This window comes from Naegleria lovaniensis, assembly GCF_003324165.1.
Source record: "Naegleria lovaniensis strain ATCC 30569 chromosome Unknown tig016, whole genome shotgun sequence".
NCBI classification, from domain to species: Eukaryota; Heterolobosea; class Eutetramitea; order Acrasida; family Naegleriidae; genus Naegleria; species Naegleria lovaniensis.
The window spans coordinates 42258-68968 of record NW_025407838.1 but is presented as its reverse complement, the minus strand read 5'-3'; the positions used below and the strand labels follow the sequence as shown (position 1 = coordinate 68968).

The 26711-nt window shown below is 38.8% G+C and overlaps 10 protein-coding genes across 10 annotated transcripts; 7 read left to right on the top strand and 3 right to left on the bottom strand.

Annotated features, from left to right (window-relative positions):
* Positions 1–63: 63 nt before the first annotated feature.
* Positions 64–1398, top strand: C9374_002552 (uncharacterized protein; the record flags this gene model as incomplete). Its single annotated transcript, XM_044691983.1, has 1 exon — positions 64–1398. One exon carries the CDS (start codon positions 64–66, stop codon positions 1396–1398), a length of 1335 nt encoding a protein of 444 aa, XP_044550099.1.
* Positions 1399–1845: 447 nt separating this feature from the next.
* On the top strand, positions 1846–4586 carry C9374_002551 (uncharacterized protein; the record flags this gene model as incomplete). The annotated part of the gene is made up of 8 exons (XM_044691982.1): positions 1846–2927; positions 3034–3051; positions 3105–3175; positions 3228–3535; positions 3608–3709; positions 3763–3940; positions 4008–4324; positions 4395–4586. 8 exons carry the CDS (start codon positions 1846–1848, stop codon positions 4584–4586), a joined length of 2268 nt encoding a protein of 755 aa, XP_044550098.1.
* A 19-nt stretch (positions 4587–4605) lies between these two features.
* On the bottom strand, positions 4606–6324 carry C9374_002550 (uncharacterized protein; the record flags this gene model as incomplete). The annotated part of the gene is made up of 1 exon (XM_044691981.1): positions 4606–6324. The coding sequence occupies one exon, from the start codon at positions 6322–6324 to the stop codon at positions 4606–4608; it is 1719 nt and encodes a 572-aa protein (XP_044550097.1).
* A 156-nt stretch (positions 6325–6480) lies between these two features.
* On the bottom strand, positions 6481–11806 carry C9374_002549 (uncharacterized protein; the record flags this gene model as incomplete). Its single annotated transcript, XM_044691979.1, has 4 exons — positions 6481–7534; positions 7612–10974; positions 11139–11339; positions 11406–11806. The coding sequence occupies 4 exons, from the start codon at positions 11804–11806 to the stop codon at positions 6481–6483; spliced, it is 5019 nt and encodes a 1672-aa protein (XP_044550096.1).
* An 822-nt stretch (positions 11807–12628) lies between these two features.
* C9374_002548 (uncharacterized protein) lies at positions 12629–14800 on the top strand (the record flags this gene model as incomplete). The annotated part of the gene is made up of 1 exon (XM_044691978.1): positions 12629–14800. One exon carries the CDS (start codon positions 12629–12631, stop codon positions 14798–14800), a length of 2172 nt encoding a protein of 723 aa, XP_044550095.1.
* A 247-nt stretch (positions 14801–15047) lies between these two features.
* On the top strand, positions 15048–18326 carry C9374_002547 (uncharacterized protein; the record flags this gene model as incomplete). Its single annotated transcript, XM_044691977.1, has 1 exon — positions 15048–18326. The coding sequence occupies one exon, from the start codon at positions 15048–15050 to the stop codon at positions 18324–18326; it is 3279 nt and encodes a 1092-aa protein (XP_044550094.1).
* Positions 18327–18468: 142 nt separating this feature from the next.
* C9374_002546 (uncharacterized protein) lies at positions 18469–20429 on the top strand (the record flags this gene model as incomplete). The annotated part of the gene is made up of 2 exons (XM_044691976.1): positions 18469–18547; positions 18856–20429. The coding sequence occupies 2 exons, from the start codon at positions 18469–18471 to the stop codon at positions 20427–20429; spliced, it is 1653 nt and encodes a 550-aa protein (XP_044550093.1).
* A 171-nt stretch (positions 20430–20600) lies between these two features.
* Positions 20601–23124, top strand: C9374_002545 (uncharacterized protein; the record flags this gene model as incomplete). The annotated part of the gene is made up of 2 exons (XM_044691975.1): positions 20601–20706; positions 20822–23124. The coding sequence occupies 2 exons, from the start codon at positions 20601–20603 to the stop codon at positions 23122–23124; spliced, it is 2409 nt and encodes an 802-aa protein (XP_044550092.1).
* Positions 23125–23480: 356 nt separating this feature from the next.
* Positions 23481–25085, top strand: C9374_002544 (uncharacterized protein; the record flags this gene model as incomplete). The annotated part of the gene is made up of 1 exon (XM_044691974.1): positions 23481–25085. One exon carries the CDS (start codon positions 23481–23483, stop codon positions 25083–25085), a length of 1605 nt encoding a protein of 534 aa, XP_044550091.1.
* A 262-nt stretch (positions 25086–25347) lies between these two features.
* Positions 25348–26325, bottom strand: C9374_002543 (uncharacterized protein; the record flags this gene model as incomplete). The annotated part of the gene is made up of 1 exon (XM_044691973.1): positions 25348–26325. One exon carries the CDS (start codon positions 26323–26325, stop codon positions 25348–25350), a length of 978 nt encoding a protein of 325 aa, XP_044550090.1.
* Between the last annotated feature and the right edge of the window lie 386 nt (positions 26326–26711).

The window sequence follows — 26711 nt, the reverse complement described above, 5'->3', positions numbered from 1 at the left end:
CGTGAGAATTTTGCCAAAACATTCCTTCTCACATCAATTACAAAATCCAGTAGGAACAAAAAAATGAAACGAGGACGGAAAGTGATTTCAGTAGATGAAGAGCAGACGGAAGCGAAAACAAGGAGTTCACGTAAAAAGACCAAAGCATCAACAAAGGCTTCCAAAGAGGATGCAGCCATTGTAGACAATCCCAATAAACCCTCTCCTAATCATCATCCCTCAGCATCTTCATTGTATGGCATATCGGAAGAAGAGTTGGAACGTATTTGCAAACTTGAGAATATCGGAGAGTATGAAGAGCGATTCCATCATCTCGATCAACAAATCTTGGAATTAGAGGCGGAACGCCAATCCATATTGAAAGTATTGAAAATACATCCATCCACCCGAGTGACTTATTCGACCATTAATCGATTCGAGAAGACAAAAGAAGGTTTGCAAAACACCAAGTTTCACAAATTGGCTGCCGATTGTTTGGGGTTGATTTTCAATTTCATGTTTCATCAAGAAGTGGTTGAATGGAGTGTCATTAAGAGTTTGACTGAACTTTCTACCAACATTAGGGATGCGATTCATCAATATAGTTCCTGTATTTTGGGCTTGTGTAAAATAACCAAACTAGCCAAGAATACAACACCTCCTCCGTTTCAAGCGTTGACTGGTGTTGAAATTGTTGCAAGTTCCATTTGTAATGCTGCAACAGACGCTTTATTGAAAACGAATCCCAATTTAACTCAACTAATCATTAGAGAAGACTTGGACAAGACCACACTGACTTCATTCTCAACTAGTATCCTTGACAAAATTGATACATTGATTTGTTATGGTAGTCATAGCAAGGCATCGAGCTTATCTTTGGATGAATTTGTCAATGTGAAAAAGTATTGTTACATTGCCTACAAGAAGATTCCCCATTCACGGCCACCCAATGCTGTTCAAATCGTTTACGGTTATCCAATGTGTCAAGGTTCTCTGGATACTCTTGATGGCATTCCTGATTCCGTTGAAACATTAACTATTTGCATACCAAACTGTCCACAAGCTGGAGGAAATGTCAACTATGATACGGCATCTTACTACATTGAACACAAAAAGAATTTAAAATCTTTTAGATATTTTGGATTCAGTTCAAAAACAAAACGACCAGACATTCAAGGATCACATTTATTTGAATCGAAACTTTGTACCTTAGAGAAGCTTAAGCAGGATGAAATTGCTTCAGTGTATAACCCAAAACTCTCCAAGGCAACCTGTGCCCAATCCTTTTTTTTCAATAGTGTTCCTGCTCAACTATTTCATAACTTACGCCATGAATTTGATTTCAATGCCTCAAAATTTGATGTGGCTGACCTTCCAAAAAAGTATCAGGAATTTGTGGCCACAAGAATTTGCAAGTAATTTTAGTGGGTTGTTCTGACACCTGCCAGCAGCGTGACAACAACAAAAAAATGAAAGCAAGTAACCAACTCACGCGACCCATGTTTCTTTTAAAACAATTACAATTTTAAAATTGACTATGTCATCTATGACAGGGAAAGTAAAATCTTCAATTTAACCAGATGATGTTTCTCTAATCGAAATCTAATTTCAATTCTATTTTTCGAATTGAACCATACTCTTTTTTGAAAACATCGATTAATAATGAAACAGTACGATATCATATCATCACTTGAATAATTTGACTCAATAATTCGAACTGTCCAAATCCCGAACATCTTTTTCCAAAAGAGAACTCTACTCAAATCAAAATGTAATATATATAATTTGACCATAGATGGAAGCGCTAAGCACCTGTTTTGTAAAACTCCAAAAAAAATTCGTCTACGGTTTTTTTAGGTCACTCGAATGTACGCGTCATCTTCATTACGTCAAGAACATCGAGTCTATAACAACAACAACAACAACGAATGCCCGAGCAGAAAAGTAGAAGGCTCTCCACTCGAGCTCGGGTTGGATGGGAACAAGGACAGTTGTTTGAAAAAAGTAGAACGAGAAACCAATTTGCCTTCATCTCTCGGAATGGAAACCTCCAAGAACAGGTCAACTTTAAGCATCATCTCTAAAGAATCTATTAGTACAACAGACATGACCAACAATTGCACAGAAACGAACCAAGAGAGTGCATGTACCGCGCCAACACCATCTCCAAATGAAATTATTACATCATTGTCTTTGGAGAACAAACCAAAAGACAAAAAAACGGTGCTCCAACAACTGTCAGAAGGTTTTGATCCAAAAAACTTTATTACCGACCAAAAGCCGACGAGTCTAGTGGAGAATGTTCTCACGAAATTAATTATCAGCCCAAAACTGGTGACCATTGTCTTGATTGTTCAATATTCCTTTCTACTTTTACATACCTATCTCTCGCAAGGCACTACAACACTTTTCATCATGCTACTGACTTGCGTTGCTGCATTGCTTAGCAATTCCAAGTATATTGCAGCGTCGTTATGGGCAGCTGTCGATTCTGTTGTTGATGATGAAACATCTAATTATAGGGAACGAAATAGAATGTTGTTTAACATGGTACTTTTTTCAGTACGATATTTTTTACTTGAACCTGCGAATCGTATCATTTTAGTTCCTATTTATTTGATGGTCATAACTTCTGCCAATGCATTGAGGGGAACGTATGCTATTTGGGCTTTCCTCCCTCCCTACTACATTGCTGCGCATTATTTTACAAGTGCATGCTTCAATTGTGTACAGGTTATTCTGGAACAAGGACTGTCACAACATTCTCTCTTGACAGTCTCTCAAAGTATATCTATAATGTTATGCATATTGTTGTACAGCTTTTATATTGTCACGATATCCATTAATTTGAAAAGTAAGGTTAAAACTTTAGAAAAAACTGGTGACCAATTAGAGAAAGCTCTTTCAGCAAAGCAAACTTTCTTAAGACATATTTCTCATGAATTTAGGTACGTAGTTGACGTATATTTGGAGAATGATTATTTATATAATAATATTTGAAAACATTTTTGAAATCATGTTTTACCGTTCATGAAAAATCTGGTGGACATACAGATCTCCATGTTTAAGCAGGTACGTTGTTTATAGTAGTAAATAATGTACGAAAGCCTAACATACATGTAAAGCCTGGGAAGTGTCGAGTTGTTGCGGGAAACTGCGCTCACACCCATTCAACAAGAGTTGGTAGATACAATTGGTAAGGAATTTATGTTAATACAGTTAGATTTACACATTTTCAAATGACACAGCCTCCGCTGACGGAATTTTATTGACTCTTATTGAGGATATTTTAACTCTTGTAAAGCTTGAGTATGAGCAAAAATCGGAAAAGAATGATTTCTCATCTATGGGATCATCGAATCCATTTAGAGACATCAAAACGTTTTCACTTGGACAGAGCACCAAAATATTGGAAAATATCATCAAAAGCTACGCGAAACATTTTCGTGTCAATTTTAAAGTTCAAATTGATGAACAAACAAAATCAACAGTCGTTCGAGGAAATCAACAACGAATTCATCAAATTATTACTAATTTGCTCACAAATGCTGTAAAAGTTAGTATTTCACAATTTCATTCACTTTTCATATGATGACGTTGAACTATCTGAACTCATTTTCATAATAAGGCATCAAAGCCAGATGACACAGTCGAGCTTACTTGTTGTCTTAGTGGACAATCGAAAACGAGTAATGGGAACCTGTTGCAACAAGACGTCACATTTCAAGTCGTAAGTATCTGATCCAATTATTTTGCTCCTTACATGTGGTTATTTCAAACAAGATGGATCATGGATGCGGCATTCCAAAAGAAAAGCAACGAATAATATTTGAGCCATTCTCTCAATTGCACAATGTCAATGAAAGTGTTTATCCTGGTTCTGGACTTGGACTGAGCATTGTGTTACATCATGTTCGATCCATGGGTGGAACCATTTTATTGAACTCAGAGATTGGAAAAGGTAAGTGAATAGAGGTTGGAGAACAGTATTTCCTTGTAATGTAATCCTTCTAATTCCCTGATCGTAGGTTCTACATTTACGATCACTCTTCCTCTCGAAGTTGTCACAGCGGAGCACACTGACGAGGCTCAAGTAGACACTCTAATTCAAAGGCAGCTCTCCATTCAAGAGGAATATTTACGACACATTTCCCAATCGGAACAGCATGATCGTCCTATCACACCAAACGCTCATATTATCATTGCTGACGACAATTCTATCAATCGAAAAATCATATCTAAATTAATTGAAAGTATAGGTTATGCAGTCGATTGTGTCAATGATGGACAACAATTAATTGAGAATTTTAATAAGGATCGTCACAATATTGTGATTACTGACTTGGTAAGCTATTGTGTTGGATTATTGATTTTTGGTAACTGCTTCATCATGGTGACTATCATAATGTTATTAGAACATGCCCAAATTGAATGGATATGAGGCTGCTAAGATTTTGAAAGGTAGAAGTCGTAACGTGAAAATTTTTGCATTAACCGCTGATGTTTTAGCTGAGCTACCGTCCACTATTTTCGATGCAGTGCTTTTCAAACCCTGTCAAAAAGCAACTCTTAAAGAGCTACTAGAAAAGTTTTATCCACATGAATAGCCTTCAGTATTTTCGTCATTTATTCCAAATGCGCTTGCAAGACACGGTGGTTTTCATAGTCTGCTACAACAAGAGTTGATTCATGCACTGATATTCCTAATGGTTTGGCTGGATGAAGCATGTACGTGCTGTATGATCCAACGGATTCAATAACATGTTTGCATTCAGAGTCCAAAACAACAATTCTCAAATTATTCGAATCACAAATGTAAGCGTTTCCACTCTTATGGTCTACCGAAACACACAAAGGTTGCTTGAATCCATGATCTGTCGTTCTCACCAAGGAACCATCTTTTTGAAAGACATGCACACACGAATTTCTATTGTCGCACACAACCAAGTATCCATGCTGGGAAATGTCAATCGAAAAGGGTGAAAACGAAGGGCCTAATGAAAAATCGTTCAAAAACGCTCCATCAGAAGACAAACATTGCACTCGATGGTTTCTACTATCACATACATATATCTTATTGCTGTCACTTTCATCCACAACAATTCCAAGAGGAAAATGGAACTGAGACTTGCCGCTACCTTCTCCTCCAGCTTTCCATATTAGCTTTTTTGTCTCCAAGTTGTACTTATAAACAAAATTATTTTGGCAGGACACCACAATAGAATTATCAAATGAACTCACGGCGACGCAATGGGGGGTGGAAGGAGTCGAAATGCTGAACTGAAAATCGTGAGAGTGCATGTTAAAAAATTGGATTCGAGAGTTATTCGAATCTGAGATTATGATTAATTGATGGGTTGGATGAATCTTTACATCGTATGGGCCATTTAGTTGATTGTTATGTTTTCCTGCAACTCTCGTGGTTCCAATGTGGCTAGAATATTGCAAAATTTTCTTAAAATCCTCTTGTGAAGTTGTGGTGTTGGTGGCGTTGTTTGGCTCATTGGGATGACATTCCGGTTGCCCCTGATCGGATGCTGATTCTGCGGCGCTGACAAATGAGGAAAGGTTCGTGCTGCTTTTACCTCTTAATACTCTTCTTTTCGTTTCGATCTTCTCTGTGTTGTCGATACGTTGATGGTCAGTATTTGGTTGCAAGCTAGGAGCAGATTGATTTTCCAAAAATGCAGAATTATTTGAAGTTTTAGATAGATGAGATCGGTGGTTGTTTTGAGTTCGTCTGTCAAGATTTTTTGATTCCGAGTCCTTTGGTTGCATTTTATGCTCTTCTCTGCGAGAGACTTGGTTCATCTTGCTTGGTGATTGAAAAACTCGAGATGGAACATTGGAATATTTTGATTTTTCTTCCTTTTTGCTATTTATCAAATCGTTGCTCGCCGCAACGGATTTGAGATGAAGTTCCTCCAACAATTTAAGGCGCTCCAACGCTAGTCTTCTTTCCTTATTTTGAACATCGGCTCCTCCGTTAATCTTTCCAATAAGCTGCATCGAGGTAAGGAAATACCTGGACGACAACCTTTGGTTCCGAATGTTGAGTCTTGATTTTTCCTTAATTTCCTCCCTTACTTCACTCCCAGTCTCGTATGCCGTACATGTAATGGGCCCTTCTTTCATTGGAGTGTTTCTCCTTCTGCTATGGGAGCTTTGAGGACGAGTTTTTTGAGTGATGCTTCCAAGAGGATATGCTTTTGGTACTTCATCGGTTTGGACTGTTCTCTTTCCGATGCATGAGGCACTAGCTGGTCGTTGTTTTTTCATTCCCTCTGAGGGTATTGCTGGGGTTGCACGATGAAGAACGGAATTTTGATGTTGCGAACGTTTCATTCTCCCTGATGATGAACAAGAGAGCGGGTTCGGTATTTTTTTTTTGTGATTGCCTTAACTGCGCTGAAGCAACTTTTCTCAATCCGATGCGAGAATAAGGTATTTAATTGTTAAACAATAATCAGTTTCACTTTTTATTCATGTCATTAGGTGTATTTATTGATCTTCCTCTTCCTGAGTACTCTTCTGTGGATTTTTAGTACTGCTGCTGCTAGTGTTCAATGGGTTACTTGAATTTGTGCTTCCTCCTGCAAAGACCTTTTCCAAATTCCACTTGTACAACAATGGAATTTCCATTCTCGAAGAATTTCCAGTAGCAAACATATTCCAATGACTATGACTATTGGATGATGTTCCAACACCATTGCCAGAGCCACTCAAGAATCCATTCAAATATTTACAAATCGTTCCAAATTGTTTTCGTTTCATGTAGAGAGCTTCTCCACCAAGCATTCGATATAATCTCTTGGAAGATCCCTTGTTGCGACTCGAATCTACCATGGAACGGCACTTTTCAATGAGATGCTTTCGAAGTTGAGTATGGAGTTTTAAAAACTCTCGTTTTCTCTGTGTCATGATTTTGTCTGTCTTTTTGAGTCTTGTTTGAACTTCTCCTTTCAAGACATCCAAAAAGAGTTTAACATGTTGCAAGAATTCTTCTAGGAGTGATGTTTCTTTCGAGATTCCAGTGGAGCTCGACTCTGTTGCAGTATTGGATTTTTGTTTGGAACGAGAGTTGCTGCCAGAGGCTCCTCTTCGATCCGTCTGATGATTGCTACTACTGCTGGTACTTGTCGAAGATGTGTAGAAACATTTCAGAACGGCCTGTATGAGTCGTTCAAATCTTTCAAACGAGCAGTCACGAAGAGCTAATTCCTGTATAATGTCATGACACAATGCAAACAATGAAATGTCTTTGAGAGTCAACACATCGAGGACACCTTGATCACAAAATATCCATTCCTTGTTCTCGGACGAGGATCCTTTGTGGTTGTTACTGGTCGTACTTGGGTTGGTGGATCTTCTTGTAGAATGTAATAGATTGACTTTGGCTTCAATATTCATGGACATGATGATTCCAAAAGCTAAGGCAAAGGTTTTGCTATTGACAGAGAATTTGTGATAGGACTCTAAAATGTCAGGAGTGAACTCAATTTCTTCCTTATTGGAATTGGTAGATGATGATGAAGGATTTGTGAGAAGTGAAACTCTATGTTAAATTTTTCATAAATTGGAACAGGATGAACAACGATTGTGAAAATGACTTGTCAACCATAAACAACATACCTGTAAATTCTATTGAATGCCTTCACTGGTAAAATGGAATATTGACACGACCCCAACAAAATCCTTCTTGGCATTCTAGATTTGGAAATTTCAAAACATTCCTTTCGATGCACCTGAATCACGTTGGAAGGATTTTCTTCCTGTTTCTTTCTCAAATACTTTTCAACCTTTTCATGGAAAAGCTTCTTACTTGGTTTCTCAAATGGATAAATGATGGACAGACTTTTTGGTTCAATCATTTGAACTGGAGGACGACATTTGTTCAAAACTTGATTTCTCAAATAATCATTCGGTGTGGTGCAATTGGAAAAGGGATTCGAATGAGTGGAGGATGATGAAGAATTACTTGGAGAGCTTGAAATGTACAAAATTCCACCATCAAAAAACAAAGTTGGAGCTTGTGAGTCATTAAATTCATCCTCATCGTCATGTGTGAGTAAACGGTCCTTCTCAAATTCTTGTTGTTTCTGTAAGAGTTGTCCGATCAGTGAATTGAATTGTGAATTGGTAGAGTCGTGTTGAGGGGCTTTGAAGAGAGTCACGAGAAATAAATTATCTTTGAAGAGAGTCAATAATTGATGATTTTCAATGGTAGTGCTGCTGATGGAACCACCTTTCGGATGATGAGAACCATCTCCCGAGCTTGCATTATTGGGCTCATCCATATCCCAAACAATTAATTCCAAATTCAATTCTCTCAGTAATCGTTTGTAAAAGACATAGGACTTGTTCTGAAGTTTTTCACTGCTCGTGAGTAGGACTGCATAGCGTTCATAAAGTGGCTTGGACGTCGATGATGAAACAAATAATTCCTGATGATGATGATGCAATCGGTTATGATGAGCCCTACGTTTGCCTAATGAGGACGCGTTCAAGAACGAACCTTTGGCAACGACTTGTTGCACGGTTTTCGGAATACATTTGAAAGTATTGACTCGTCGTTCTAAAAGACAATCTTTGTAATAGATGGAAATGATGATGGAGCCTTGGCAAAAACCTAATAATTCGTCCAACGGAAGAGATGATGATCCACTACTACTACCTTCACCAGACGTCTGGTGTTCTTGTGGCGATCTTTTTTTGCTTCTCTTCATCAGGATCTTGTGCAAGTCGAAGAGTTTCAATTGATAGACCCATGAGGATTCCGAGTAAGGCTGTAAAATCTCCAAGTGTTGAGAGAAGACTTCATTCCGTTCTTTCTGTTGCTGATAGATGGAAAACAAGTCATCGTCATGACCCTTTTTTGCATGACCTTCCGTCGTCATTGTGTTGACCATTTGGGATTCTTCTTCGAGATGAGTCGTTGAGGTCATGACTACGGACTCAATGACTGATAATTGATCATTGAAGAGGAGCGATCGATCATTCTTGCCAGCTCCTCTTGCATTATTCGGCATTCGAGAGGAAGATGAGAGAACAGAACGAACTGGCTGACAATTACCGCCTGTAGTGTTGGTTTTGGAGACATCTTCGAGAGTGGGAGGTAAACTCAACGAAGAGACCTTCTCAACCACAAAGAAGTAACTCTTATCAGGTAATTGTGACGACCCAGATGATGAAGGTGCTGAACTTTCTGGTTGCTGCTGTGGTGTGGAGGAAGAAGGGTCTTGTCGAGACAGTTGTGAACTGTCTCTTCGTTCATGACGCACATCTTGTTGTTGAGGTGTTTGACGAGAACTAGTCACGGTAGCTGGCTCACCTGCTTCTTCATCCATCCGAATTTGAATTCGAATCTGAACTTGATTGTGAATACCAACAGAGGAAGTATTTCTCAGTTTCACTTCAATCATCGCACCAGAACCTTTTTCAGTTGGTTGTGAACGAGAATGAGTACCAATGGCTAGTGTTTTTGGAGTTGAAATCTCGCTCACCACAATTGGGTATTGAATGGGAATATTGGCAATGACTCGTTGCAAGGAGTATGCATTTGAAGTTGCATTCTGCCAATTCAATGATTGAGTGGGAATGTGTGAAATTTCACTACTAATCATACATTCTTGGTGGATAGAAGTGAGTTTCGGTGACGTAATTCCTTCTGAAATCATTGATTCGTGAGTTGATTCTTTATCAATCCGACGAATGCGAGCAATGAAAGGAGTCGAAACGGAAAATGTCTCTCCATATCTGAGTGACGGAATTTTCACATAGTCATTCGACGAGGAAATGGAAAAGCGATTGCTGCTGTCAGAATGATCGTCGTTCATCGTCGAAGTACTATTTCTTGCCTTATTTCTTAGTAAGGGAGTGAGGGAGATCTTATCAAACCCTAAGGATTCAAAAAGTGCATTTCCTTTGAAGGTGAACAAACAACTTTCCGGTGTGGATAACCCTCCCAAGTTTTTGACCTCAATTTCTGAGATGACAATTTCCGATCCAGGTTCTGCAAATTCATCGAGGTCTACCAAATCATATTCAATGTTATGGGCAAGGGCTTTTGAAGTTTGTATCACTTCTTCCGCGCTACTGATTGCAGGTTGTTGAGAAGTAGTGCTCTCAACATCACTTTTCCCAACATTGGTTTCCTCAGGTGATGGCTGGCGTTCAATGAACTCATCGTCATCGTCCTCAATAATGAGATTACCAAATACTTTTTGCCTTCTTCCATGAGTTTGTGGTGTATTAGAAACAGGAGGTTGCTGCTGCTCTTGAGTTGGTGGAGGTGGTTGTAATTCTTGGCATTGCTTGTTCTGTTGCAAACCACTAGTACGCTTTGGAATTCTTCTTTGAATTCTAAAATTGGTTAATTCCAATGCGAACATGGAAACTGACTGTTCCACAATTATGTCTGGATCCTGATCAGAGACAACCACAAACTTCACAGATCCATCTCTTCCTTTTCGACCATCGAGTCCTCGAACTACATTTCCAGTCATGGAATTTGCTCCAACCATTCCCTGATCGATGAACGAGTCATGCGAGTCACGAATTTTAGCAGCTTCTTTGGTTGGATTGTAGAAACTCAATTGAGAGAACGTCAAGACTTCACTCGAAGTGACCGAAGTGGACAATGGCACTTCAGCAGGAAACTGGAACGAGTCTCTTAGAGGCATGCCTCGCTTACTTTCGAATTGAGTAGTTCCTGCTTCTCCTCCTTCCCCTCCACTGCAATTTACCTCAATGTTAAACAAGACATGTTTCAACCGTTGAGAAGTCACAATGGTGATATTACCTCCATCTCCACCGTCGAAACCGTTCAGCTGTGACAATGAGGTGGAAGCGTTGGACGAGGAAGCGAACGAGGTCGAAGAAAAATGCTCGTTGAACAGATTTGAAGTCGGTGAAATGTCTCCAAACAGGTAAGGAGCAGAGAATTTGGATTTTGAACCGAGTGAGTTTGGATTGAGATTTGGAGCTTTTCCTCCTCTGTATTATTGTTCATTTTTGGAAAATGTAAGTTTTAGAAAAAAATTAGAGAATAGAGTAATTTGGACATTGTGTCAAAATTGTTCGGACAGTTGACAAACAGACGTTTCGATCATGAACAGACAGTTATCGTTAAATAATCCACGTAATGGACAACAACTTACCTTCCACCCTTTGCATACACTTGAATATGAAAGGGTTTTTCTTGATACTCTGGTATGGTATGAACACTTTCAGCAACAGAGCCATTCAATGAGCCGTTTGAAACTGGCTGTGATTTATACACTTTTATGAGTAATTGATTCTTTGATCCATTCTCTTCATCTTCTTCTATGACTACTAAAACATCTTGTCCATTGAAGCCACTATGTGAGAATTCCCAATTACGAAAATCTGCAATCAATCATAGAGAAATGAATACAAATACTTACGTTTCGTGTAGACCTTCAGATCCAGAAGCATCAATGAGTATCTTTCTTTCAGAATCCAGCTGTATTGCATTGTTGTTAGAAGAATACATATATCTTTCCGATTCATAAAACGCGCTCATGGTCGATACAGCCGAAGTAGGAGTTTCCAAACGATTCAATACGGCTGCAGATGAATCCATTCCTAAATTCGAAGAATTGTTTCTTAGTAACTGTTTTTGCTTGAGATTGGAGGATCTTGCAACAGAGAGTGCGCTTGCTCCCTCACTCTTTGTCATGGAACCATTGTTGTTACTATTAAGAGTTCGTTTTGGATGAAGATCGAGTTTTAATCTCTCCAATAACAAGTGCTTGCCCGAGTGAAGAGGTGGTTGAGGATGCTGTTGCTGAGAAGTGGGAAGCATGGATTTTGTGTACTTGGTTTCGGCACTACGAAAAGCCGAAGAGCTGTTGAAAAGGATGCTGTTGCGTTTTGCAAGCAAAGATCAAAATCAGAGGTTGAGCTGGAAACACAACTATTTTTCTTGTTGTGAACTGTGTTCAATGTTATTATTAATATGAAGTGAAATTGGGCCATCCATACGGGTTCTTTGTACCGATTTGGAAAGTGTAAAATGGATTTACTTTTTTTTTGGAAAAGTCATTCGAAAGGATTTGACATGATTTGAGGGAATGGAAAAAAAAGGTGTTGGCAAAGCTTGATGTTACTATGCCAAGTTCTATCTTCATAAAATGTTTGAAAAACAACAAATTAAGGAAAAACGTTGCCAAAAAATTCTACTCCCCCAAGTGGGCTCGAACCACTGACCTGCAGATTAACAGTCTGACGCTCTACCGACTGAGCTATGGGGGATGTGTTCTTTTCATCATTGTTCGTAAACTTCAGTCGCAAGTAAATGTAAGTCACATGCGACAACTGGTGTTACTGCTACATATACCATCATCAGGCATGCAACAACGGTTGCGTCTTGTAAGCCTTTGCGAACTCTTTTCATCAATACGTGGATTGGATCCAATTGTTTTTTTGAGGTTGTGTGGCATTTAAAAGATCAAGGGTTGTTGCCATTTCAGAACCAACAGATCTCGTTTCATCTATGACTGATGAAGGAGTCGCATGTCCACAGCATGTTTTGTGCGTTCTCATCATCAAATAGTTTCATTGAGGGGTTTTTCAGAATAGCAATTCATCCTTTCCATCCCGTTTTTCCTCAAAGAAAAAATTGTTCATGTCGATTTGCAAGCTGGAACACGCCTCCAATCACACAACAGTTTCGGAAATTCTAGGACAGTGGAAGTCTTCAAAATTCGGAATCCATAACGATGATGTCAAGCAACAACTCGCCCAATTATCCATTTCCTTAAAACATGATGAAATTCCGATTTCGGGCTCCTTACAAATCAATTTCTCTAAATTTAAAGAGTTACTTCACGAACATGAGGAACATCAATATTCCAAACACACAGCCATGAAAATATTAGACCAATGTGGTTTTCCTTCAAGTAATAAGGAAGAGGTTCTTGTGGCTCGCTCCAGACTGATCCGAGTGTTGAGGCCAGGAATTTGTTGTGCTCACTCTACTTTGGATGCAAGTGAATTGGAATTATCCAGGACTTGGTACAGTCCATTGCTTGACCTTGTATCATTATTTCCATCAAAATTTAAAACAGATGGGTATGTTCTTTCTACATTTATGAAAATCGAGATTACTTTGTGGTCTAGGAACGTGCAAACAAACACGCTAGCAAACATTTCTGAGCAATTTGAAGAGAACTTGAAACAGGTGATTTCTAAAATGAAACCTGATCGATTTGTACAGTTTCAATTGAACCCTTTTTCAAACCAAAGAATTTCTGCCCCATTGATAATGATACGAGTGGTGGAAGAGGATAAAACAATGGATAGCTCAGAAGGTCATGAAGATTTTATAAAATTGGTTACAGAGCTACGAGTTTTACATAGCTACAATGTGAGGGCTATTTTTTTGGACCAAAAACAAAGCTTTCATGAAACATTCGCAACCTATGGACTACTTGTGACTAAAACCTGTGTGGATGTGATTGCAATCACAGTAGATCTAGAAAAAGATAACAATCAAGACCGCATGTATTATAATCTTCATCACATTGGTTCATTTGAAGGTGCACTAGAAGGCTCCCAAAGATCACGCTTGGAATTGTGTGCATTGTTGTTGGCAATATTTAAAACGTGTGCTGACGAACAAAAACAAATTGAAGAACATTTGCAACAACGAAAGAATAAGAAATCGAGCAAATTGAAATCAGCACGTAAAAGTGTAGCAAGTCGCTCCTTTCAACTTGTGCGTAATGATGAGATTGTCCTTAGTAATGGTTTTGGTTACGAAATTACGGGCATTGTAGAGTCTTGTGTGGATTCATCCAATGACAAACAAGTGGTTTTGGTGAAATCGAAAACAACATCGTTCTTCTTGAAAATTTTTAGTCCCTCACTCAACTACTACGATTGTAAACCATCTTTTTCTCTGTACCTCACTGATGCCAAATCATGTACGGTATACCGTAACAAGACATTCCACGTAGCACCAAACGATTTTGAAGTCTCTTTAAGTGGTACATGCTTGTCCCAACTACTTACGTTCCTTCCTGTGGAGAGCAAGAAACGTGTACTTATGGACCTACTTTGTGAAATGAAATACATTCATTCTAAGAATATGATCCATAATGATATCAAATTGGATAACATTGTGATTTATACAGACACAAACCAAGTTCAATATTCAAAACTTATTGATTTTGAGTGCTGTAAAATGTTTGTCAAGTACAATATGAAGGATGAGGTGTGTTATAGAAATAATGAAGATACGTTGTTTTCTGGGTCAGGTACTCCTGGATATCATCCTCCAGAAAAACTTGCCATCATTAACAACCCAAATAATTTGGATCTTTGCAGTTCTTTAACACCCAAATCCGACATTTATTCATTGGGCATTGTGTTTTTGGAACTTCTTACTGGAAGATATATAAGCGAATCGCAGGAAATTCAAACAGCATTAACAACACTCTCGAACGACAATGATTTTGCTCATTTGCAAGAACTAATTTCAAGTATGATTGATCCAGAAAAAGCAAAACGCCCCATGGCAAGCACAATTATAGAAACTCTCACTCGTGAGAAGGGATGGGATACGCAATTGGCACAAGAAGCATGGAAGAAAGCGCGAACACCATTGACTTACGATTTCTGGACAACACACGGCACCTTAGAAATGGATGTGGACAGTCAACCATTGGACACTGGAATTGATAATACCGAGATGGAACAACTGTTAGAAGTTACAAGCGGCTTGGAATCGACAGAAAACAAGAAACGAAACCACCCTGTTTTGGACGTCATGGACACCAAGAAAAGGAAACATTGATTTCTCTATTTTCTAACATTTGCGTCATATCCACTCCACTAATGCAGACCATTGCATCAGATCCACCTCCTGATCCAATACCATTGACCCTTCGATCAGAATTGGAAACAGAGACTTGGAAAACAATCACCAACAAATGGCTCAGTTCACTACCCCGCCAATTCCGGTTACAGTTTAAAAAAAAATTCGCGACTTCTAGCCTTCGTTTTTCTCTTTTGATATCACAATACTAAGAAATGAACCAATAATGGTAGAAACTGTGCTTTCGTCTCATCAATATACTTCGGATGATGATTCTTCTTCGGATTTTCTTTCAGCTTTTGAAAACAGCAAGTTTCCTCATGCAACGACAAAAATTGCAAAAACAATACCTCCTCTGAAATTTCCCAAATCATCCTCTCAACAAGATCTATCGCTCAGGCAATCATCATCACGAAGAAATAATGACACCATCACCACTCCTAAATCTTCATCGAGGGATAGGTACTCGAAAAATACTACACCCTCCAAGCAAACACAATCCTCGTCAAACAAAAATTCGTCATCGCGTTTACTGAACACCCAATCGAGTCAAGTTGCCGTTGACAATAACAACGTAAAAGATGTAACTTCAACACCAACAAAATTAGCTAACTCACGAAAACAATCAGTATCTTCGCTCCGACAATTAGAATCCTCTCTTCCAAATAAGCCTCTCCAAGACAAACCCAACAGCACACCACGTTCCTCCAGAACAAGTACAAATTCTCAGCAATTGGGAAAGTCAACAAATCAAACTCAAAATAATTTACCTCATGTCATCAACAACTCCAAAATTAATCATCAAGAAAATTCCATCAAGCGATTGACATCCTCTAAAGTTGTCAAGGACTCTTCCAAATCCTCCAATCTCAACACTACCACTCCAAGATCTTCCCGCACCTCTTCTTCCATTAATTCCAGTTCCAGCAGTACTAATAATTTAGGACAGCTTGTAAAATCCCCCATCCCTCCCTTAACCCATGCTACCTCTTCTAATTTATCAACGAGTAACAATGTCAAGACTGAATGGAGTAATAACTCTACCTCAGCCCTTTATTTCTGCAGCAACAATTCCGAGACGAACAGTAAGGAATTAAATAGCTCCCTAAATTTTAACAATTTATCACAGAAAACAGTAACGTCTCATGAACGTTCTGCATTGCAATCCTTTGATACATCACAAAAAACCATCAAACCAATATCTGATATGAGCAAAATAGATGTCAATCATAGCGTACAAAAATGCATTGATAATCCAACAACTTCATCTCGAAAAGAACTTTCAAAAGCAACCAAAAGCTCTTCTTTACCGAACAGTTCAAGAAAAATGCAAGGAAATAGCTCACAACAGAAAAAATCACCACTTGGTACAAATGTTGTTCTATTTTCACATGATTTCGGTTTTGAAACAGATTATTATCCAAACATTCAGCCCAATGAAATTGATCATATCATTCATGACGACGATGATGGATCACCAGATGACTCATCCATTGAAGTACTCACAGTTCGTTCTGCAGTTGAAGACATGTTTTATAAAACCCACAGTAATTCTCAGACTCCTAGACTCGGAAAGCAAGGCTCTCAGAGCTCATTGTATGGTTCCACTTCTTCATCGAGGTCAAAACATAGCAATACAAGCTCCCATGACAATGAAGAAGACATACGAACCTTTAGTGAGAAGGAACTACGAATGCTTCAGCAAAGCTTATCCAAACACTCAGGAAGCAACCATGTAGTTCATGCAAATATTGATGATGAAAAAACAGAGAATAATTTTTGGGCTCAAGTTGAAAGAGATCATTTTTCGCTACTGAGCGACAGTGAAAAGATGTACACACTGTTTTCGAGGTGGATACAAGAGGAACAAGAAGATGAAATTAAGGATCTCTACAAGCTCCAATATCATGAGTGTGATGTTCAATCGACGGAAAGTTATGATCCACCACAATTTCAAACCTATGTACGTGACGAGTTAAGCAAACTGAAAAAAGCATCATCCATCATCTATGAAGAAGCATTTGTTCTAATTGTAGACTATTTCGTGAATATTATTGTATCACGGCATGACCAATCCTCAGTGTCGACCTCATCAACAGTCGATTTGCTTTTAGAGTGGTCCGAGTACATTTCTCTCGAGTTTTTTGATTACTTAGATATTAAGCGGATAGGAAGTACTTCAAAAGAGTCTGTTTTTATGATTTTATGTCTGATATCAGCTCAATGCAAACGAAAATTATGCCTTTTTCTTGAAATATTTGGAGAAACGATTTTTGAGCTGTGTCGTTCTTCCTCAATTGTGTCCTCTAGTCGTAGCTTGAAACGCTCATCAACTCAACCAAAGATGACAAGTATTCATGAGGCAAGAAAATTGGCATTCATGTGTGGTATTGATGATATTCAGTTCACAAAAACTCTTGTGAGATATAATTATCAGGATTTGGAATGGCTCGACTTGGAAACTTTTTTAAAAGTTTACAGGCACATCTTCCTAAAGTTCGACAGAGGAACACTTCATGAGAAGGACTACTTTGTTCCTCCCATGATTTCACCCTCGACTGACCGTGCCACAGCTCCTCCAATCTCTGCAAGAAAAGTAGGTGGCAGTTGCAGTAGCGAGACGAGTAGTAGCAATCGTAGTGGTGTACACCCTAACACACCTATGGCTGTAGCGTCGACTATTAGCACCATCGTTTCGTCAACAACGAATAGTAACAACAACAGTGCACATCCTTCTCTTGAAGGCACAGCTCTTCATATGGACAGTCTGTGCTCCACCATTAACTCCTCGTCGTCTGTTGTCATTGAGACAGCGTCAACATTGTCTGAAATGTGCCATCCTCCCTCAAATGCAGTCACCTCGAATCAAGATGGTGTCAACAAAGCTCAATCAACCCAGCAACAGCCAGCAGGTACTCTCTCAAGCGTTGCAAATGCTTTAGCCATCTTGGCGTCGTCAACGGTGACACCTCTTGCAACATCAGTAACTCCTAACACTGAGATGGAAAACTTTTATGACCCTCCTTCATCTGGACGAACACCAAAACAAATCTACAGTAGCTCTAAAAAAATTGCCTTTCCCCTTAGAGGTATTTCACAAACTCAGCTGGTTGACACTCTTTCTGAGAATTCCCATCAGAACAGAACAACAACGAACAAACACAGTGAAAATCTTGGAAAAGTACAACACTCTCTCAAGCATGAAGAAACTCCCTATTTCATTGAAGAAGAAATCAGCAAGAAGCAAATACCATTAGTCAGTGATGAGAAATTCTTGGAAGAAACCAAAGAAAAGGTCTTTGTACCTGCCCATCCTCACAACGATGTTCATTCTTCAAAAAGCAAATCCTCTTCAAAATCTTCCACAAAATCCTCAAACAGCAAACGCAACAAATATCTGGTCAATGCCACCAATGATGTCACCAGTACACACAAGAAAACAGTGCATTCCACCAATGAAAAGAAAGGCAGTAGTCGAAAGAGGTGGAAATGCTGTATCATGTAATCATCTTTTCGACAGTGCCGGAAGCCAAACGGAAGAGAGTTTGTATTGCGAGAAATAATAAAAAAAATTGGCTGTTGTATTTTGCCCTCACATTTGAAAACGCTTTGATAGCCTTTCCGTCCAATACAAAAATTCATACAAAATGATGATGGCACCAAGTATCAACCCTCTCTACATTGATGGAGAGAGAACTACAGGAAATGAGGTTAGAGTAGAGAATGGTAAGTTTTATGATACAGAGAAATGTTGAAAATTTATATAAACCTAATTCCGGTGTATCAAATGATTATTGTTGTCGTCTTGATTGATGATAATGATAAATGGATAACATATATCTTCACCATGTTGGCAATGTTGTATCATCAAAACGGAACACACGGAAATTGTCGGCTTTGGTATTTATTACGTACCTCTGAAATCATCATTCACTCTCATCACCACCGTCTTTTAATACACTCATTCTGAAACAACAACAACAATCTCTCTTGGAAATTATTCTCCCTCTAAACAACAACAACAACAACAACAGTGCAAGCATGTCAAACCATTCAAAATATCATGAAGACATCCTTCGGTCCTCAAGGTCTTGACAAGATGCTTGTCGATGAAGTAGGTGATGTTACCGTAACAAACGACGGAGCTACCATCCTCAATCTCATCGAAGTCAACCATCCAGCAGCAAAGACTCTTGTGGAGCTTGCACGTACACAAGACGAAGCTGTTGGTGATGGTACCACATCTGTAGTATTGTTAGCAGCTGAGTTGCTGAAACAAGGTCAAGAATTAATCAAGGAAAAGATTCATCCAACCAATATCATTTCCGGATACAAATTAGCTGCTAAAAAGGCTACTGACTATATCAAGAACGAATTACAAATTTCCACACAAACACTCGATCGTGAATCATTGATTAATGTTGCCAAGACATCTATGGCTTCAAAGGTTTTGGGTCCAGAATCCGACTTGTTTGCCAAATTATGCGTTGATGCATTGTTGGCAGTAAAAGTGATTACAGGCACAGGAAAGGAGAGATATCCAATCAAGGCTATTAACATTCTTAAACAACACGGAAAGTCAATGAAGGAAAGTACTTTGGTCAATGGTTTTGCCTTGAACAATACTCGTTCTTCACAACAAATGCCAAAAGTCATCAAGGGTGCCAAAATTGCTCTTTTAGATATTGCTCTCAACAGACAAAGAATGAAGTTGGGAATTAAATTCCAAATCACAGATCCAAAGGAATTGGAAGGCGTTCAAGAACGTGAACAAACCTTAATTCGTGATCGTATTCAAATGCTTTTGAACGCAGGCGCAAATGTTATTTTAACAACAAAGGGTATTGATGATATGTGTTTGAAATACTTTGTTGAAGCAAACGCCATTGCTGTCAGAAGATGTGATAAGGATGATTTGAAACGTATTGCTAAATTGACTGGAGGTACTTTGGTTACCTCTTTTGCTGATTTGGAGGGAGAAGAGTCATTCTCTCCTGACAATTTGGGACATGCGGACGAAGTTGCTGAAGAAGAGCTTGCTGGTGATTCTTTAATTTATATCCGTGGAACAAAGCTTACTTCATCTCAATCCATCGTTTTACGTGGTGCCAACAGCTTCTTGTTGGACGAAATGAGCCGTACCATTCATGACGCCATGTGTGCATTGAAACGAGTTTTGGAATCAAAGAATGTTGTTCCAGGAGGTGGATGTGTTGAAACTGCTCTCTCTGTATATTTGGATCGATTTGCAATGACCATTGAAACCAGAGAACAATTGGCTATTGCTGCCTTTGCCAATGCTCTTTTGGTGATCCCTAAAACTCTTTCTGTTAATGCTGCTCTTGATGCAACAGAATTGGTCGCTAAATTGCGAGCCTATCACAATGATGTTCATGAATTGAAGAAGAAGGAATATTTAAGATATGGTTTGGATCTCATGGCAGATAACGTTAGAGATAATTTGGAAGCAGGTGTTTTGGAACCAGCCATGTTAAAGGTGAAATATATTCAATTTGCCACTGAAGCTGCTATTACCATTCTTCGTATTGATGACATGATTCGTATCAATGAGCATGAACAAGAGGATCCAAGAAAGAAGAGAAGGTAAATGTATGTAGAACACTAGGATTGTGAAGACAAATTTTAACATTTCTCCAGAAAGAAATAAATCTTAATTATTCCAAGTCCATTCGGTGCTCCAGGAGCAACTCCTGTCAACTCCGTTTTTTTGCTGACAGTGAAATTTGAATCTCTGTCAAGATTTTCTTCAACAACAAAAATGACACCACTTGCATCATCGTCGTTAGTGGCCTTGACGTTGGCCCTCTTGCTGAACACTCTCTTGTTGGTATCATCATCCGAAGGAGTTTGCAACTTTGAAGCCAGTAAGTACCATTTTTCCATTTGATATATCCCAACTCTAACATCATTCCATGTTGTTATCGGGGAACGTTTCAATTATTTTCATCATCGTTCCATGATGACCCATCAACACAACAGACACTCCCATTCCATTTGATGAAATCAAAAACTGTGCACTCAACACCACTCTGGATCCCACCATCTTTTCTCAAACTCTCTCCAGTATCCGAAAAACCATTCCCATGTACGTCTTTTTAGAATATGTCAAGGATGCTTCGGATCCTCATTTCAACATTCAAGTCGATTTGTTGGCCGAATTGGAAAAGATTTCTCAACAGCACTATGAGAGAGATTTTGATTTTCATCAAGATCTCGTCGCCTTGTTTAGAAAATTGAACGATGGACATACTTTATATTTTGGACCACAATGTTATGGAAATTTAGTTTACAGACAACCATTTTCAATTATTTCGTATGTGGATTCATCATTGGGAAGCGCCGTTCAAAAAATTGGAATTGCTTCTCTCAATAATGCTTCGGGAATTGTGAATTATTATCAACAACTTGGTTTTGATTTGAATTCACATGTTGGAAGTGAAATTAAGGAAATTGATGGTCAACCTGCATTAGACTTTATTTCAAAGTGGGCCAATGAATATTCTGGCGGTTACAAGGATCCTGGAGCTCGATTCAATGTTGCAATTAGTAACTTGTTTATGACTCGTTCATTGAATCGTTTGCCCATTCCATCCAAGTCAACTGTCACCTATGTGTTGTCACGAGATGGAGCAGCGGATGTTACTTTGGAACTTCCTTGGGTTGGTTCATCATTGATGAGTTACAATAATTCTACAGATTTTTATCAATCGTGTTTGTCCTCTCCCTCTTCTTCGGAACACGCCTCAAAAAGAACACTCACTCAACAACAACGTACTCAATTGAAACGTCAAAAATTATTACATCCATTACAAGAGGAGAGAACAAGTCCACTTCTTTCATTGTCGACTCAAGTCGAGCATAAGGTTGTGAATCTTCTCAAAGGTGATCAAGTGAGCTATTTTGAAATTGATGGACAAGTGGGTGTCATTACTATTGATTCCTTTGTTCCACAGTCTGAAGTTGCTTTCGCTAAAGATTTTCAAATGAGCATGTATATGGCAAAGCTCAACAAAATTCCAAAACTCATCATTGACGTGACGAATAATGGCGGAGGTGAAGAATGTTTAGGTTATGCCTTAATCAAGTACTTGTATTCATCGGCATTTTCACAAAATTTTGTGACACTTTTTGCTCGAACCGATATGATTGCTACAGATTTGGGTAAAGAATTAGCTCTCAAGGGAGCAAGTCAATTGGGACCAAATGACGACTCGATTTGGAATCCAGCTACATGGAGAGATATAGATGGTATGAGTTTTACAGATGCTTCATGGTATACGGAGCAACAAAATTATACACGTGGTACCAATGTTCCATCACATGCCTATACTTCAATTTTGAAAGAAAATTATTGTCAATCATCATTTGATAATTATTATTTCACTGGAGAGGATTTATTGAACTATTCACCAGATAATATCATCTTGCTGTCGAATGGAAGATGTGCAAGTACTTGTGCACTTTTCACACGACACTTGCAAGAATCCAAGAAGGCCAAGACAGTTGTTGTGGGAGGATTACGTGGTCAATCTCAACAAATAGCTCAAGTACCTGGAGGACAAGTCTATGAATTTGAAGATTTATTGGCTGATATTCAATCTTTAAAGATTAATAGTGATTTGGCTCCAACTCCACTTCCTGTGAAATCTCGATTCAGATTTGCCATTCGTGAAGCATATGCTTGGTCTGAACCAGATTTGAAACCTCTCGAATTCTTCTTCGAAGGTTCTGATTTCCGATTGGACTATTCCAAAGAGAGTGCTGTGGATCGATCCAAAGTTTGGATTGATACCCTCCAATTTTTCGATGTTTGTGCTCCATGGCAAACCAAATCGTGTGAAATTCCAAATGGAAGTGGTCAACAATCGTGTGTTGGAGGAAAATACTCGGCTCAATGTCAACTCGTTGAATGTGCTCCAGGCTATGGAGTGGACTCATCCGAATGTAAGCCATGTCCAGTTGGACACTATAAGGGCATTGGTGGAACGACATGTCTCGCCTGTACCAACAAGCCATCCTCCGATAATGCCCAATACACCAACGCATCGACGAGCAATAACTGTCCATTCGAATGTGTGGAAGGATTTGTTTTAGATTCTGTGAAGAATGTTTGTGTGGAATCTCAAAATTTGACCATTGGAAAGGTATTGTTTGGATTTATTGTCACGTTATGTGTCTTGTTCCTTCTCTTTGCATGTGTATTGTTGGCCTCAACGATATTCTTGTTCGTGAAAAATTATAGAAATCGAATGGCCAATAATGAAGCATTAAGGTTGATTTAAGTAAATTTGGAAATTTTGAAACTTGACGATTGTTAAAAAACAAATTCCATAATGTGCATTCCTTAATCCACCAGGGGTGATGGCGGATCAGGCACGATGTTTACAACATTTCGAGATTTTATTCCGACCATGTTTTCGCAGTATTTGTGGAGGACCGGAAAATTTTAGGAGGATTTTGCATGAACAAAGAATTGACGAAAAAACTTTTCGGGACACACAACACAAAAAAACAACGCGATAGGAAAACCTTGAAGCATATTGATTTCAACAACAAAGAGATTAGTCGTCGGAAGAAGAAGAAAATCTCACTCATACAATCAACCACCATTTCATTCCTATTTATTAATACTTGTAAAATGTCGTCGGAATTCAACAATTCTATTCGTCGTATGATGAATATTAAACAACATTTAATACCAGACCATCATCCGATCCATGGTTCTTCTTCATTCTCTCAACCATTATTGATTGAACTTAATGAAACGGCTGCCTCTAATACTGTACCATCCTCCTCGAGCGTGATGAATTCTCCAACACTCGTTTCATCTTCCTCCAATCCATCATCATCATCCGAAAAACGTTATATAGAAGTCAAAGACTCCAAGTCTGGAAAAATCATCAAGATCAACGTTGAGGAAGGAGATGCCATCAAATCCGTTGCTTTTGAACAATTAAATTTGGTTTGTTTGGATCCTGGTTTTATGAATACAGCCATTGCTCGCTCCAGTATCTCATACATTGATGGAGAGAAGGGAATTTTACGTTATCGTGGTTATGATATTGAAGAATTGGCTGAAAAATCATCATTCCTTGAAGTTGCTTTCCTATTGATCAATGGAGAACTTCCCGATAGAAATCAATTGAGTTTGTGGGAAGATCGGGTGACCAAACATTCCTATCTTCATGAAAACATGGTAACCTTGTTGAAACAATTTAGATATGATGCACACCCAATGGGAATGGTCATTTCATCAGTGGCTGCTTTGGGAACTTTTTATGAAGATGCAAATCCTGCCTTGCAAGGAGCTGATTTGTATTTGAAGGGAGAAGGAAAGGATCCTATCAAGATCGATCAATTACGATTTAAACAAATTTATCGTCTTTTGGGTAAATTGCCAACCATTGCTTCATGTGCCTATCGTCACAGAATTGGTAAACCTTACAATAATCCAGTGAATAATTTAACATATACTGGAAATTTCTTGTACATGTTGGACCGATTGAGTGAGACGAACTATCATCCAAATCCAGTGTTGGCACGTGCTCTTGAAAAGTTGTGGATTATCCATGCAGAACATGAAATGAATTGTTCGACTGCAGCCATGCGTCACTTGAGCTCGAGTCGAGTAGATCCATATACAGCCATTGCAGGTGCTGGAGGTGCACTGTACGGACCATTGCATGGAGGTGCTTGTGAAGCAGTGTTGCACATGTTGGAAGAAATTGGAACTAAGGAAAATATTCCCAAGTTTATTGAAGATGTCAAGAATAGAAAGAAGAAACTCATGGGATTCGGTCACAGAATTTATCGTTCCTATGATCCTCGTGCCAAGATTGTCAAGCAAGTGGCTGATGAAGTTTTCGAAATTCTCGGCAAGGAACCAATGATTGAAATTGCTATTGAATTGGAAAAGATTGCCCTCAACGATCCATACTTTAAGGAACGAAAATTGTATCCAAACGTTGACTTTTATTCAGGACTTGTCTATAAGGCTCTGGGATTCCCAACTGATTATTATCCAGTGTTGTTCTTGATTCCTCGTGTGGCTGGATGGTTGGCTCACTGGATTGAAAGTTTGGAAGATCCTGATGTTAAGATTTTCAGACCAAAACAAGTCTATACTGGAATCGAGCATCGAAAATACATTCCTGTGAATCATAGAAAGCCTGCCCAAACTAAGAATGCCACAGCACTCAAGTCATTCATTTCTCCAATGTCCAAGCGTAGATCTAATGAATAAGACTTTAATGTAATTGTAGGACAAAATCAACAATGATTCAATTTGGTGAGTGTATGTGTGTGAGACTTGTATTTATTAAACCCTCTGTGATTTCAATTTAATAGGTTGTGCCATTTTCCAAGTGAGGAAACCTTAATGATATTCTCAAGAATCCAACACCTAGTCAGACAAAATATTTCAAGATTCGAAGATTCGAACTTTTTTATTCAACGATATTGGAGTTAGGCAAAATTAGACAAATTGTAAGCACACTCAAAATTGTTTAAAATTCCTCATTGTGATCCATAATGACTTTCATAATGTCGGTCAATGTAATGACACCAGTGACCTTTCTCTCGTCATCAACAACCCAAACTCTGTGCATGGAATGATCGAGTTTAACAGTTTGTCCGTGCAACACGTCATGAATTTCTGGGTGCACCAATTTTCGTACCAAATCAACAAACTTCAATCCTTCCAATTCAACAAAGAATGGCACAAGAGATTTTGGAGAGTATTGCTCCAAGAAGGAACGTGTAGTCAATTCAAAGTGAGGAAGTCTATCCAAGTAGAATCCTCTCAAATCTGAGGCACTCAAATTACCAACCAATTTTCCAGAGTGGTCCACAACTGGTAAAGCACTCACACCAGTCTTTGCCAAAGTCTTCATACCATTCAAAACAACATCATTTTGATTAACGGAAACAGGAGTTGCCAAACCAAGTCCCAAATCCTTAACAAGCTTCTCACCCAAATTCTTCATCTTGCCCATATGCAAGTGCTCGGAAAGCTTCTTGACAATATCAGTTTGTGAGAGAGTTCCAATGTACAAGTCAGTGGTAACGTCCTCCTCAACAATACATCTGTGGACACCTCTCGAGAAGAGCTCAATAGCCATTGTGGATGGAATGTTGCTCTTCAATGGCATGTATTGATCACGAGTACTAAAGCCCATCACGTGCTTGGCAGTTTGCAAAGTAATGCATCTACCAGCAATGGCCACATCGGACAAGTTTCTCAATTGATCCATCTCTGGAGCTGCAGCAACAATATATTGAACGATATCAAGCATGGAGAGCATACCAATCAACTTGTTGTGCTTATCCAAGACTGGAGCAGCCAAAAGATGATGTTGAGAGAGTTGGTTCACTACTTCTTGGAGAGTTTCATCTTCCTTCAACAAGACGAGCTTTTGTCCCGATGGAATCATATCCTTCAATGCGATATGATGAAAGAATTCTTGAATACTATTCTTGTGCATGGTGAGAGTTTAAGGGTTGTTGGTTTGGGTGCTTTTTTTTGGCTGAAGAAATCTACAAGCTGCTCTGTCAGGTTGAGTTTAATACAAGGTTGGTTTTACAATAGGCGTTAGCCAGCTCCAGTGATTGCACTACGAGATTTGATGATGCAAAAATCTACTGCTGCTGCACTTTTAAATTTTGACTTTTTTGCCACGAGTTCAAAACAAGAGCTCTCAAGAACTTTTTGGGTTCATCAAGTCCAAAAATGTCTTAAAAAAATTCTGAAAAATTTTGGATCAGTGAATACTGATGACGATTCTCTCACTCACTACAGTGAAAGGGATAGGTTGTGAGAGTTCAATGAAAGGTTTTTTAAAATCAAGAGATTTCTGCCTTAAAGATATCT